Raw genomic sequence first — 14,201 nt, 5'->3', positions numbered from 1 at the left:
GTAAATATATGCAGTTTTTTTTCAATGGGTGCCACTATAGCTCTCCGGTCTATCAAAATATATTTTTTGTCAGAAAGCAAAATTTCTGCAGCTAATTTAAAAGCAGTCCCATGATCGTCGATATTCAAATGCAATTGAAATTATTTTTAATGTTTCGTGTTGTATCTCTAACAAATTACTTCTAGCTGATTTAAATCTGAAAGCATGAAAATCTTCCTCTACTTCCTGTGAGATCTTTCAGATTACCATGTTCAACTCCCATGAGTACTTTCAGTACTTTGATTTAATTCAGTAATTGTGTATTTTTTAGTGCCCCAGTAAAGAATACAAAGTAGAATTTATCTGAATGTGCTTTGTTTGTTGTTTTATTGTAGGATTTGTTTAAGAATCCTGATGCCCATTTTTACACAGAAGAAATCTTTGTCCAGCAAGATGAGGTATCAATTGCTGCCATACTGAATGAGGTGGACCAAGAATTTAAACTTGATGTAACACTGGGATCATACCCAGACTTTCATAACAGGTAAGTTTAGTGCTTTCCTATTTAAGTAGCACTCGGTATTTTTTTCTTTAAATAGAATGCCCAGTATTTTTTTAGATGAATATCTAAATTTAGCTGATGCTGGAGTATATTTATGACAGAAACATTTAAAAGTTAATCTGAAACAGGAATATAAAAACTACAGCTGTAACAAAGAAAACTATATAATGCTAGCATCTGTGAATTGCTTATTATACCTCACTTAAATTTACTAATTAGATTATTATTGTTGGCATTTTTTAAATACAGTTATTACAAAGTTAAATTGATGCTGGAATCCAGTAAACCAGAACAAATACATAAAGCTATTGCTTCACTGAAAGAAAAATTACCTGAAGGTATGTAAAAAAAATTGTTTATTTGGTTTTGAATTGGGAAAAAACTGCAGTCAGATCATTTTTAAGTTTCAATATACATACTGTATATGTACTTTGACCCATACACTTGCCTACAAATACCATATAAGTGGAAATTTTAGAGGGAGGCAAATTTAGCGATTTCTTCTTAAAAGTTGCTATTTTAAATTTAGTGAAAATTAATTTTAGCAATTTGAAAATGCTCATTAAAGAAGTTACTACAAATAAAACGCAATTAATTTTTAGTGATATTCAATTTTAGCTAACTCAGCATCCTTGCTAAAAATTCTGCCTACAAAAGGTTGTTTTGGTATAGGATAGAGCTGTTTGATTTTAGAAGAGATTTCTATTCACAGGTAGCATTGTAGACTATGATAGCCAGCCCATCAAAAATGCAACACGTAGAGTTTATGATGTGATCGAGTCAAGTAACTCTGATGACCATTACAGGAACTGTGTTAAAGAGGCTGTGTCTGTATTAGAGGAATGTCTAGAAAAATACAGGTACTAAACAGTGTTTGGATTAAAGTACTAGTGCTTTGTATTCCTAATATGGGGTTATTTTTAGTATGAAGTGTATATTGAAAAAAGTGTCATTGATATACTGTAGTTATATATACTTAAATTTCTATGGTTTTCTCATTTATCATGTGGTTGCAATTCATTGCTGTAATGAATACTGATACCGCAAAGAAAATTTGAGTTATAAATAATGAATGTTTGAGTAAAACAAAACCTGAAAAAAAGTCAATAACATGTTGGAAAAAGAAATAAATAATGCTGAATGAAATTGAATCTTATGTATTAACTTTATTTTACTTTCCTCAGTTTAGATGAAATATGTATTGGCTTCAATGGAGGAAAAGATTGCACAGTCTTACTTCACATTTATTATGCAGTTGTGAAAAGGTATGTAACAAATTTTTATTTCCTTTAAACACAATAACAGCATTTGGGGGTTTTGGCAATGACAATCGGATGAAAACATTGGATTCAGAAGTTGGCTTTGAAAATACAAGATATCCTATTTTTATTTCAGAAAGTATCCCGATTTTCAAGGAAGGCTGAAAGCTTTGTATATCAAGAGCAGACTCCCATTTCCTGAGGAAGAAAAATTTACACAGTTATCACGAGATAAGTATGTGGAATAATTTTTCTTTGAATTTTCATTCATATTTTTAAAATTTCTGTGAATAAACACTAGAATCATCCAGCATTTGACTTTTTTTAAAACCAGACCTGCTCATTGATAAAATATGTGTTTTGTAAATTAGTTCATAGCCAGAATGCTGTGATATCAATGACTAGGCCTGTAAAAATTCTATTTAAATGAAATTTTCTTCCTTTGTACAAAGTTTATTTCCAACCCACTTCATCTTGCCTCTACAATTTTTGCATGTAATCATTAGATTTGGAGATCTAATGAAAAAAAATATCATTTTGAGATGTATAATTTAGGTATAACCTTGAAATGATTTATATTTTTAGTATTGACTTGAGATTTAAATTTTATATATCAACTTGAGATGTTGTATATTTTAGGTATCGACTTGAAATGTTTTATACTTCAGGTATCTACTTGAGATCATGTAAATTAGAGGTATTGACTTGAGATGCTGTATATTTTAGATATTGACTTGAGATGTTGTATACTTTAGGTATCGACTTGAGATGTTGCACTTTGAGGGTCGTATAAAAGACAGTCTCCAACAGTTGAAAGATAAGCATTCTGACATCAAAGCTGTTATAATGGGCACCAGGATTACAGACCCATACTCAAGTATGTAGATTTTACAGACTGCAATATACTGCAATTTTGTAGTGATTTTGAGTGGAAAGTATGAGAAAAATGCCTTTTATGACAGGAAGTTTTACTAAATACCCTTCTCATAATTTTCTTGTTGTCTTGCTGTGTATTGTTTAAAAAAGGATGTTCTTTTACTAAATTATTTATTCCTCTGTTAACTAACTTTTTCTCATCTTTTTAGGTCATTTACAAGCCTTCAGTATGACCGATTCTGATTGGCCACAGTTTATGAGGGTGAATCCTGTTTTAAACTGGTCTTATAGACATATATGGAAGTTTCTTAGAGACCTAAATATACCTTACTGTAGTTTATATGATAGAGGGTAAGTGAATTTATTTCACATTTCACACTTTTGACAAAAAGCACTGAGTACCAAAAATTGAGTTGCATCTTCTTCTATTTTGGCTCAGCAGTATGCACAAGTTGAAAAAGCTAAAGAAGATTTTTATTAATTTCATTTGTCACATGCTTTATAAGGTCTTGCCCTATCAGATTTTGAGCTTGTTCAGGTCATAGTATTTTATAAACAAATAATTTTGTTGGATTTTTATTTTTCAGATATACCTCTTTAGGTAGTATGAACAACACACACCCCAATCCACTGTTACAGTACATTGATGATCATGGAGTGTTGAGGTATAAACCAGCCTACACCTTGTCAGATCCTACAAAGGAGAGAGATGGCAGGAACTGATCCTATTGTAGAGAAGGCTGGTGGCAACTAATCCTACAAAGGAGAAAAGTGGTAGGATGTGATCCTACTAAGGAGAAATATAGTAGGATCTGATCCTACCTTGACAAAGGATAGTAGGAACTGATACTAATGAGGAGAAAAAAAGGTAGGATCTGATTCTACCATGGAATAGGATGGTATAATCTTATCCTTCTATAGAGAAGGATGGTAGGATATGATCCTACCAAAGAAATTGACAGGAACTGATTTTTAATATTTTCTACTTGAAATTTGCAAAAGTGCTGGTTGTAAATTTTAAAAGTTTAAAGCAGGGTACTGATCAGTGTCTGTTATTCTACTTTCATATCTTTAAACATCACAGAATGTGTAGACATTTGCATTCCATTCATTCAGGGACAGTGTGGTTTGTTACTAAGAAATAGAAAATCCACATATCATCTTCTCAAATGAAGATACATAACCTATGTTTTATGATGTTTGATTCAACTTTTACTATAGATTTTTTATGGTGCTAATTTCTTTTTGTTCAAAATGTCACAGGTACTTATTTTGCATTAAATAATATTTTTCAAATGAAGTGTTCCATGAAATAATCATTTGTTCTTTAATCAGTTAATCTAAATAATAATACTGATGACCAAAAAATGTTGTCAAGTGTGAGAAATACCGGTATTTATTGTATTTTATAACTGAAGGAGATTTATGATGTCTTGGTACATAAACATTTTCATGCATTTTATACAGAAGACTTTACTCAGACCTACAGAGTAGCTTGCATTGATTATCAAACCAATCTGATTAAAATCAGATCCTTTGATCCACTCTCATAGATCCCTACACAAGGATCTGAAGAAACCCCATTCAGGGTCATCTGTAGGTGACTTTTCTAATAAAAATATTCATTAAATTCTGACCAATCAGAGAGATCGTACTTAAGAGACATTCGGGAAAATGAATATAGAGGTGAAAGCAATGTGGAGGAGATCTTGTCATATTGTACAAAACAAATAGGCAAAAATCAAATACTTTATTTTTTTCTGTACAGAAAAAAACTGTGGTTGTTCTTTTGAGAGGCTATGGAAACCGGGTCATTTTTTTAATGTTTGTTTATCATCAGAGCTTTCACTTCTGTAACTAAATTTCGAGATACTTTTAAATTCTAAGAAGAAAACATTTGATTGGATAGTTGAAAGGTCACCAGGAGATGTCCATGATTGGGGTTTCTTCAGATCCTTGTGAGGATCCATTTGAATGGATCAAAGGATCTGATTTAATCAGATTGTGATCAAACCATCATTTACCCTCTGTGATAGTTTATCTTAGTTTTTAGCTCTACTGGTCAGAGACCAGAAGAGCTTATGCGATAGTAAGGTGTCCGTCGTCCGTCCGTCTGTCTGTCTGTCTGTCTGTAAACAATTTTTCAAAACGCTACTCCTCCTACAGTTTTGGTCTGATTTCAATATAACTTGGCACACAAGTAGACTACACTAAGATACATAAAATAGTGCATCGGTTTTTGATTTTGATGACCGATGTTGCCATGGTTACTAAAAATAGAATTTTCTGTGAAATTTCCTTAAAACGCTACTCCTTCTACAGTTTTGGTCTGATTTCAATATTACTTGGCACACAAGTAGACTACACTAAGATACATAGAATAGTGCATCGGTTTTTGATTTCGATGAACGGTGTTCCCATGGTTACTAAAAATAGAATTTTCTGTGAAATTCCTTTAAAACGCTATTCTTTCTACAGTTTTGGTCTGATTTCAATATAACTTCTTACACAAGTAGATTAAACAAAGATACATACCGGTAATCTAGTGCATCGGTTTTTGATTTTGATGAACAGTGTTCCCATAGTTACTAAAAATAGAAATGTCTAAGAAATTCCTTTAAAATGCTACTCCTTCTATAGTTTTGGTCTGATGGCAATGGCTTCTTTTCTCATCCTTTGTTTTAAGTACAAACCTGTAGAGCTACAGTCTCGACAGAGACTTCTGGTTCACTTTGTTTCCAATCATTAAACTGTGAACATTTTGTTTGTTTATGAAAAATATTTTTATATTATTTCAGAATATACAGTTTTATGTATACATGTACACTTTTTAATGGAAATAAACAGATGAACATTTGTTTAATATTGGTTTGATTCAGTATGATGTGAATTTCTAAGCAAGTAATGTATCCAAAAAAATTTCATTGGAAGTGCTGCTGTCTTGCAGTTACTTTGGCTGGAATGATTGTGAAATGTAAGTAAAATACCTAGCAGCTTAACTTTAATTGGATTATTGACCATTTTGGTGTGCCAGTGAAGAAAAATACTTAAAATTTCGTTCATTTTTTCCAGCAGCAACTGCACAACTTTTAGAAAGCAGTAATGTACGTGCAATTCTTCTAATAGCAACCGTTTAGGTACTACAATGTATCCAAAAAAATTTCATTGGAAGTGCTGCTGTCTTGCAGTTACTTTGGCTGGAATGATTGTGAAATGTAAGTAAAATACCTAGCAGCTTAACTTTAATAATTGGATTATTGACCATTTTGGTGTGCCAGTGAAGAAAAATACTTAAAATTTCGTTCATTTTTTCCAGCAGCAACTGCACAACTTTTAGAAAGCAGTAATGTACGCACAATTCTTCTAATAGCAACCGTTTAGGTACTACACTGTGTATTTCGCTTGATTCAGTATGATGTGAGTTCCCAGGTAAGTCACATTTACCCCAAAAATATTTCATTAGAAGTGCTGCTGTATTGCAGTTGCTTTAGCTAGAATGATTGTTAAATATAAGTGATCTCGGTCAAATGCTGAGTTGACTAGAGTGAAAGATAGACTTATTTGCATTGAATTAATAAATATGACAATAAAGAGAAGTATCCAAACTCAAAAGTTCATTCAAAAAATGCAAATCAGGATCAGAAAGAAACGTAGACCTCTAGCACACAGTTCAGATCGGGTCGGCATGGAATGCTCACTCCTCCATGGCACCTGATCCCACCTCTGATGTTTCGGAGGTCCGTGTTTGCTGTGCTCCTATTTTGTATTGTTTTATGGACTTTGAGATTGAATACTGTTCGTTATCTCCATATGTTCCCCCATCATGACAAGGAGCACATGGCGGTTGTGATCGGTAGGTGTGGACTCTCACACCTTTTTAGCACCCGACATGTGCTCCATGTCAAGATCGGGATATAACGGAAAAATCCGTCGTCAATTCAGTGTATAGATAATGAACTAATTATAACAAAAAAGGGAAAATCCTTGGACAATTGAGTGTGTAAATAATGACCTCACTAACAATTGATATGAAAACATTCTGTCACCATTTGAATTTTAGGATAAATTGTATTTGCTGACAAATCCATCGTATCAAACATAGCACTTGCAAAATGATGACTTTAAATGAGACTTGATATTCTTGTTTCGTCAACTTGTTTATCAAAAGCTTGCCTCGTTTTAGATATTGTTCTTGCATAGAGCATGCTTTTGCTTATAGAATTAATAGAGACATAAATCTCTTGCAAAAGCAGCTTGTGATAAGGGATATTGCTATATCAGTAAGGGAAATGACAGTTGAAGAGTTAAAGTCATCACGTTTTTTCGTAAGACTTTGTTGTTAGTTTATCATTAACATTTTTTGCTAGTAAATTATTATTAATACAGATGTGGCAGACTCTATGGTATCTTTTATTTCAAGCTCACTTGCACAAATGAATGTAGAACTTTACTATTGTTAATTAACTTACTTGATAATACGTCGTCGATTTCTCTTAACGTGGCGTTAAAGGTCACAGCAAGTCTTATCTTTTTCCTCATTTCTAGAATTTGAATGGATTCTGCTTCATGTGAATACAAAAAATAGAACTGCTAATAACGAGGCGCAGTGGGTACTCATGGAAAATTGATTGTTTGAAGTTCTGATCTAAAAGTAAATAGATATTCAGAATCTCAAGCACCTTTATGATATCAACTTCATAGTAATTGTGCTTTTAACAAAATACATGTACTGTTGCAAATGACCAATGATAAGGGAAGTAAATTCCATTTAATTAAAAAAAAAAACAAACTGTAAATGATGTCAAAATTCAGTTACTTAATCCTTATGCTTTGTTCTCTATGGTGACCTAGGGTGTTATTATAATTTTTATTGCTCTTTGAATTGCTTTTCGGATCGACTCGATGACAGTGGTCTAGTTATTGATATTTGACGATAATTGGTCAATCATTCTCCTTCACAACCATCCATCGAACCAGATTCCTTCTGTAGGAGATTGATATCTGTCAATATGAAGATGGTGACATAAAATTTATTACAGCTGAATACACAGAAAATGATAATGAAAAAAGAAATACCGGTAAAACAATTTATCGCACACAGGCCTAATTTGTTCAGCTTGAAGAACCAAACTTCCTTAAAATGATAACGATTAATGATTTTTTTATTGGATTATCAAATTAAAGATGAGGTAAGCGCACTGTTCATTTTTGGAAATGTGTTAATTATTAAAGCTTTACTACCTAGAAAGGAACAAACAGCTCAGGAACAAAATTTAAATTGGTAAATTACAATACCGGTATGTGTCCTTACTTTCCAGACAAGTCCATAAATCCTTGATGATTACTGAACAAAACCTCTGCAAGGATGGATGAAATCATCGACAAGAACACAGACGAAGTCTTTGATAAATCCAACGTAGGACAAAAGCCAGTCGTCACATACGTAGCCATTCTTATGGTGGTAGGTTTCTTTGGCAACATACACGTTCTGGTAGTGTTCTCAACCCAGTTCAAGAAAAACAGTAATTACGTCATATTCGTTTTGTCCCTTGCCGTAATCGACTTTCTGATGTGTTCTGTTCACATGCCACTGGAAATTCTGGACCTTCTTTATCCTTACGATTTCTACGGTTCTGTCACATGCAAATTGTTCCGATCAAACCAATCCATACTGACCCTTGCGTCAATTTTTATCCTGATCCTGATAGCAGTTGACCGTTATCGCCACGTCTGCCATCCAATGAGAAATCAGTGGTCAGTCTTCAGTGCCAAAAGAATGATCAAATTCTGTGTGTTTCTTGCTATCATCGTGTCTATTCCAGTGTCTTTTCTATTTGGTCTCGAAACTGTCAAAGTATCAGAAAACGCGACAAAAAGGATATGTTTCACTGAAAACGAATTGGGTACGGAATACGTCCTTCCTGTGATTTATATTTTGTTTCTAAACTTTGTATTTGTATGCGGTTTAGTTGTTCTGCTATTCACTTACATCTCTATTGGAATCACCACAAGGAGACGAGCAAAGGTCCACATGATGTTGACGTCATTGATGCTACCCAAAAATCGCGTCAGACTCAGAGCTTCACACAAGAAATGCTGCTGCATTGAATGTTTCTCCTGCAAGAAACTCAGCAGCGGCAAACATCACTCACTCCAAAGTATAGACCATAAAAGACTTTATCAAACATTATCAAGACAAAGAACTGTTTTCGGACGACCTACCTCACAGGATAATAAAAAAGCAACCAAGGTTCTTTTCTGTGTGACCGTCATTTTCATCATTTCATATCTGCCATACGTCACTCTAGGACTTCTGTTGACACTTGGTCATGATCTACAGAATTTCTTGGGGGATCCTGGAATTGTGGTGTATCGGCTCAGCGTCAGATTGCTGTTGATTAATCACGTGTGTAACTGTTTCGTTTACGGAATATTTGACCAGAGATTTAAAACTGCTTATTTTCAGTTTTACCTTAACTTGTACAATCGTGCCAAGATGAAATTAACTAAAGGATCCAAGAGATGATAGTGCACTATTAAGATGGAATTTTATCCGATCTCCTAAAGTTACTAAATCTGAGTAACTACCAGTTTCTCGTTTTATATGACAAAGGATTTTGAGTTCAACCCAAGATGGTCCATCTTATAATTCTTGTATAATTTATTAATACAATGTATATGTCTATTTATAAATATCAACTACAAATGCATTCATAGACCTTCTTCAAAATTCAGTTTGCTGTACTTGTCTGCCCATCACCCAAGTAGATTTGAATCTGAAATTTAGGAAGTTTTAATTGTTTGAAATATTTTTTTCTTTTGCATTTCATGGAAATAACATGTGCAGAAACACTTCTGTTGGATATAATATTAGTTAAAGTACATACTGTTGATATGCGAATAGCTTTACAGAGCATTTTCCTTTTCCTTTCATGTATTGAATTTGCAATACTACTAGTACTTTTTTTAAAGAATTGGTTAGTTAGTTTGTAGAATCTAAGTTGTACATTAAAGCAATATGAGCTGCAATTTTGAAAATTTTATTTTGCTGTTAAAATGTGTTGTTATGATAAATTTGTATGTACCTTAACTTAAACCTTTATGATCAATTAGACTAAAATAAAGCAGAAGAAAGACTTCTATATACAATCCAATATACAGTTTTACGTAAGAAATCATTATTGTACAGGACGACAGTAATGTAATTATGTTCCCCAAACGAAGTTGGGGAACATATTGTTTTTACTCTGTTTCTTATTATTATTTTTCTTCTTCCTGGGTACTTATTTGTCCGCGAATGATCTAAAATGTTCATCCGATGTAGGCAAAACCTTTTTAGGGTAAGTAGACATGTTATGTAGATTTGCGGAATCAAGGTCATTTTGCGCGCACGTGCTTGCAAGAGCGTGCACGTGCAACACGTGTAATGACCAATATAATAGATGTAGCCGTAACTTTTCTATTTTTTGATGGAATGTTTTGAAAATAATAATATAAGTATATAATAGTATTATATACAACAGGACATGGTCAAATTAGCAAGATCTCACGCGCATGCACGTGCGCTAAGCTCTGATTGGCTGAAACTAAAGTCTCAATATCTTTCTTGTTTTTTGACAAAATACTTTGAAATTTTAAATATAGTGATATATTAGAAGGTTCTACAACATGATATATAAGAATTATCATGAAAGCACGCGCATGCACGTGCGCTGCAATCTGATTGGCTTAAACTTTAAATGCCTATAACTTTCCTAATTCTCAATAAATCAGGATGAAATTTAAAATATGAATAAGAATAATAGATTCCTATATTATGCTACTATCAAAATTTAATGCATGGACATGCAAGCACATGCGCATGCGCAAAATGACTAAAATACATTTATATCCGTATTATTTTCTTTTGCTTCTCAGGAATTCTGTAGCCAACATGCCATGATCATCTTGCACATGCATGCGCATTTGAAAGGTTAAATGATATATAGTTGATATCATTGTAACTTTTATATTCTTAAATTAAATCCTTCGACACTGAGCAAATAAAAAAAAACGTATTACAGGAATAAGACACAAAAAGGGATTTGGGGAGCGTTTGGGGAACATCTGTAACAGTCCCCGTTACAATTAACACTAGTTTTGATTCAATCGAAGCTTATAAACAGTTCTTCCATTGCAAATATGAACAAGAGTTTATCAACGATTTTTCTCTGTCATTGAAAAAGTAATTATCAATTTTGCATAACAAAATTCCGACATCAAAGTTGCAGTTCATATTGCTTTAACTGTTCATTGATTAGCTTTCACTGATTATTTACCTGTAGTTAAATTTCTCCTTATAATATAATTTTTGTGACATCTAACTGATTAAGTCAAGTTTTGTACCCTCTTCATCTTTTGTATTAAGTTATTAACTTAAATTGTCGAAAGATCATTACTTTTGCTATGATTGCGTTTTATAAAAGCATTTATAAGCTGTATTAAAAATTCTTCAAATATTAAGACTGCTTTATCCACGTGTATATTTAAAAAAAGGTTCAAAGGGAGTAAATTGTGGTGCAAGTACAACAAATGTTTTATGTCTATAGGTATGCTACCTAATTAGCATTGCCAGAATATCTTTTAAATATTTCTAAACCGACTGGGGTCAAATACGTTGACAACAGTGTTGCATTAAATTACTAACTAGTATACATTTATAGACATGTGCACTAGAGATTTGTATACATGCATATTGTTCCTTTTTCCTCAGGTTCTTGCTTGAATCAGGTTTTGGTTGTTGATTGAAAGGAACACTTTATATATTCAATTAGAAGATAAAGGTCTGGTGGGCCTATTGCTTTTTACTTTTTAACTCAAAAGAATTAGATGCTAAAGTTTATGTATTCACTGTCATTTTTAGGGTGAATTTAAACAAGAATTAAATTTCAGTAAGGTATTTGTACCTATATCACAAGTATTTCCAACCCAAGGACTCTCACATTTACACATGAAGGATGATATCGTATTGACACAAACACCGTTATGTTTGCAAGGATGCTGAAAGCATTCATCAATATCTAGGAAAAGAAATAATTAATAAACAATTAAGAATGCAGAAAAATAAAATTATCCAAATTGTTATTGTACAGTTTCAATCACTATCCATACCTTTGTTACAATGGGTTGAGGTAAAGCCCGTGTTACAATGGCAGTGATAGGAACCTGCCGTGTTTATACACTTTCCCATAATGCAAGGCGTGTGGATGGAACATTCATCAACATCTGAACAAATACAAAATTGTGGGGAAATATGTAGATATTTAAACTCCATGGTGTTTATTATTCACCAAAATACTTTGTAAAAAGAACTATTAATTTTGTTCCAGTATTGCTCTGCATATTTGGCAAAGATTGTACATGTACTTGCAAAAAATATTCATATCATTGGAATCAGAATTTATTGATTACCTATAAAAGTTAATATGTTCAAAAATGCTACTAGAAGGGTAAGATGTTATATTTTGTACCTTCGTTGCAAGTATTACCCCTCCAACCATACGGACAGTGACAAGTGAAGGAACCGACATTATTTGTACAGCTCCCGCCATGTTGACAAGGAGCAGGGTTATCACTACACTCATCCACATCTGTAATGGTCAGTCAAAAAAAAAACATTAAATTATTTTTAATTACACAAAATAAATGCGATTTAGTAACACTTGTTAATGATATCTTTGTTTAATGCACATGTAGTTTATTTTGATTATGACATACTATAGAAATTTCAAAATTTAGTAACAAAACCCAAGGGAAAGCAAGGTATGAATGAAACATGTGGAGATAACGAACAGCATTCAAGATCAAAAGTCCATAAAACAATACAAAATAGGAGAAGAGCAAGCATGGACCTCAAAAACAACGGATGTGGGATCAGGTGCCATGGAGGAGTAAGTATCCCCTGCCAACCGGTTAAACCCGCCGTGTGCACGTGCTCCTTGTCATGATCGGGAAATAACGGGAAAATCCATTGTCAATTCAGTGCATAAATAATGGACTAATAATAAGTATGAAAAACATCAGTCAGCATTTGTCTCAATGATAAATTGTATTTGCCGACAAGGTCATTGTATCGACCATAGAACTTAGGAAATGATGACTTTAAACAAGACTGCTGAAATTCTTGTTTCATCAGTTTGTTTGTCAATAATTTACCTGTTTTAGAAATTGTTCATGCGTAGAGCATGCTCTTGCGTATCGAATCAACTGAGTTATATAAACTCCGTATGCAGTTGATGAAGGTATATTGCTGGGAAATTGATGATAGAAAAGATAAAGTCATCACGTTTATCATAGGCTTGGTTGTTAGATTACCATTAACAAAGTTAATGATCCCTTGTTCATCTTCATAAATGGTTTAAATTTCAGTTGGTTTCTCCAACAGTCTTGAAGATAGATGTGCATGTTTTGTATACATGTGTAAATAGTTAATTTTAATTCACTTCCTACCAGTAAATCAAAATTATGATATGACATTTACCATTCTGGTATAGTAATGAAGAAAATATTGTTCTACAAGTCTCATTCTGACTTGTTCCCGACGTCTTGTTTGTAACAATGTACCCATACCTTGATTGCAGATGTCTCCTAACCAACCTGGGCTACAGCTACATTTATATGACCCTATTGTATTTGTACAAGTTCCAGCATGCATACATGGGTTAGATGTGCATTCATTGACGTCTGCAAAGATTAAAGGCCAATGTAAACAATTTCCAAATGATGACGATTTTTTTACCCCCCAAATAAGAAAATAATTTTTATTCAAAACAAAACTTGAAATATTACCCTGATTGCATGTCGGTCCTGTCCATCCTGCCGAGCATGCGCACGTAAACGATCCTACTGTATTGGTACATTGACCTCCATGGTGACAAGCAGACGACAGTGTAGAACATTCATCTATATCTGTAACAAAATGCTCTATCCCAAGATTTTCTCTTTTTTGGTTCAGTCTTAGAAATGGGATCATAACTTTTCTCAGTGTTCACAATAATATCAAGAAAAGGGGGAAAAGCACCACTTAAAAAACAAAATTGAAACTTCTTAACTGCAATGGCAAGAGCAAAATACAAGTCCATGGCTTAACTAACTTTTTGATTTTTATTGCGATAACTTAATTTTGCGTAACTTTCAGTTATACAGTGTGAAGTCTGGACTCTGTCAATAGACGTTTTGTACCGTTTTCACACACTCCTCCTGTCCATCCTGATGTACATGAACATCTAAAGGAACCATCTGTATTGTAGCAATTTCCTCCGTTATTACAAGGCGATAATCTGCACTCATTAACATCTGTAATGGTAAGTATATATTACAAAAAATAAATGATATATAGCAAGGTTTCTGTTCATTGATCTAAAATGAAAATAATTATGTACATTGAGAATGCATTACATTTAAGCCTGACACCTACTTGTGGAAGGTAAATTAAGCACAATTGAAATTTTCCTCAGTAGGAATAATTGAACCAAAGGATGAGTTTG

At 33.1% G+C, this 14,201-nt stretch overlaps 3 protein-coding genes across 3 annotated transcripts; 2 read left to right on the top strand and 1 right to left on the bottom strand.

The window, feature by feature from the left end:
- Positions 1 to 372: 372 nt before the first annotated feature.
- Positions 373 to 3,937, top strand: LOC134264858 (FAD synthase-like). Its single transcript, XM_062747124.1, has 8 exons — positions 373 to 523; positions 791 to 879; positions 1,254 to 1,401; positions 1,726 to 1,806; positions 1,937 to 2,035; positions 2,556 to 2,677; positions 2,886 to 3,027; positions 3,264 to 3,937. Exons 2-8 carry the CDS (start codon positions 810 to 812, stop codon positions 3,397 to 3,399), a joined length of 798 nt encoding a protein of 265 aa, XP_062603108.1. The 5' UTR covers positions 373 to 523; positions 791 to 809; the 3' UTR covers positions 3,400 to 3,937.
- A 4,104-nt stretch (positions 3,938 to 8,041) lies between these two features.
- On the top strand, positions 8,042 to 9,202 carry LOC134264856 (neuropeptide receptor npr-1-like). Its single transcript, XM_062747122.1, has one exon. It carries the CDS (start codon positions 8,042 to 8,044, stop codon positions 9,200 to 9,202), a length of 1,161 nt encoding a protein of 386 aa, XP_062603106.1.
- Positions 9,203 to 9,357: 155 nt separating this feature from the next.
- Positions 9,358 to 14,006, bottom strand: LOC134264857 (protein crumbs homolog 2-like). Its single transcript, XM_062747123.1, has 7 exons — positions 13,897 to 14,006; positions 13,504 to 13,623; positions 13,285 to 13,398; positions 12,186 to 12,305; positions 11,827 to 11,940; positions 11,622 to 11,735; positions 9,358 to 9,452 (listed from the first exon to the last, which is right to left on the bottom strand). Exons 3-7 carry the CDS (start codon positions 13,367 to 13,369, stop codon positions 9,433 to 9,435), a joined length of 453 nt encoding a protein of 150 aa, XP_062603107.1. The 5' UTR covers positions 13,370 to 13,398; positions 13,504 to 13,623; positions 13,897 to 14,006; the 3' UTR covers positions 9,358 to 9,432.
- Between the last annotated feature and the right edge of the window lie 195 nt (positions 14,007 to 14,201).

This window comes from Saccostrea cucullata, unplaced genomic scaffold (genome assembly GCF_032062105.1).
Source record: "Saccostrea cucullata isolate Sc308-1 unplaced genomic scaffold, CSIRO_AGI_Scuc_v1 ctg10938, whole genome shotgun sequence".
Classification (NCBI taxonomy): Eukaryota; Metazoa; Mollusca; class Bivalvia; order Ostreida; family Ostreidae; genus Saccostrea; species Saccostrea cuccullata.
This window is presented reverse-complemented; position numbering and strand designations above follow the sequence as displayed.

Coding starts and splice junctions, on each gene's coding strand:
- LOC134264858 (XM_062747124.1), top strand. CDS start 810: ATGCTGGAATCCAGTAAACCAGAACAAATACATAAAGCTATTGCTTCA. Junction 1,807..1,936: donor TATTATGCAGTTGTGAAAAG/GTATGTAACAAA, acceptor TTTTTATTTCAG/AAAGTATCCCGATTTTCAAG. Junction 2,036..2,555: donor ACACAGTTATCACGAGATAA/GTATGTGGAATA, acceptor TGTATACTTTAG/GTATCGACTTGAGATGTTGC.
- LOC134264856 (XM_062747122.1), top strand. CDS start 8,042: ATGGATGAAATCATCGACAAGAACACAGACGAAGTCTTTGATAAATCC.
- LOC134264857 (XM_062747123.1), bottom strand. CDS start 13,369: ATGCATGCTGGAACTTGTACAAATACAATAGGGTCATATAAATGTAGC. Junction 12,306..13,284: donor AGGAGACATCTGCAATCAAG/GTATGGGTACAT, acceptor TGACCATTACAG/ATGTGGATGAGTGTAGTGAT. Junction 11,941..12,185: donor GGGTAATACTTGCAACGAAG/GTACAAAATATA, acceptor GTATTTGTTCAG/ATGTTGATGAATGTTCCATC.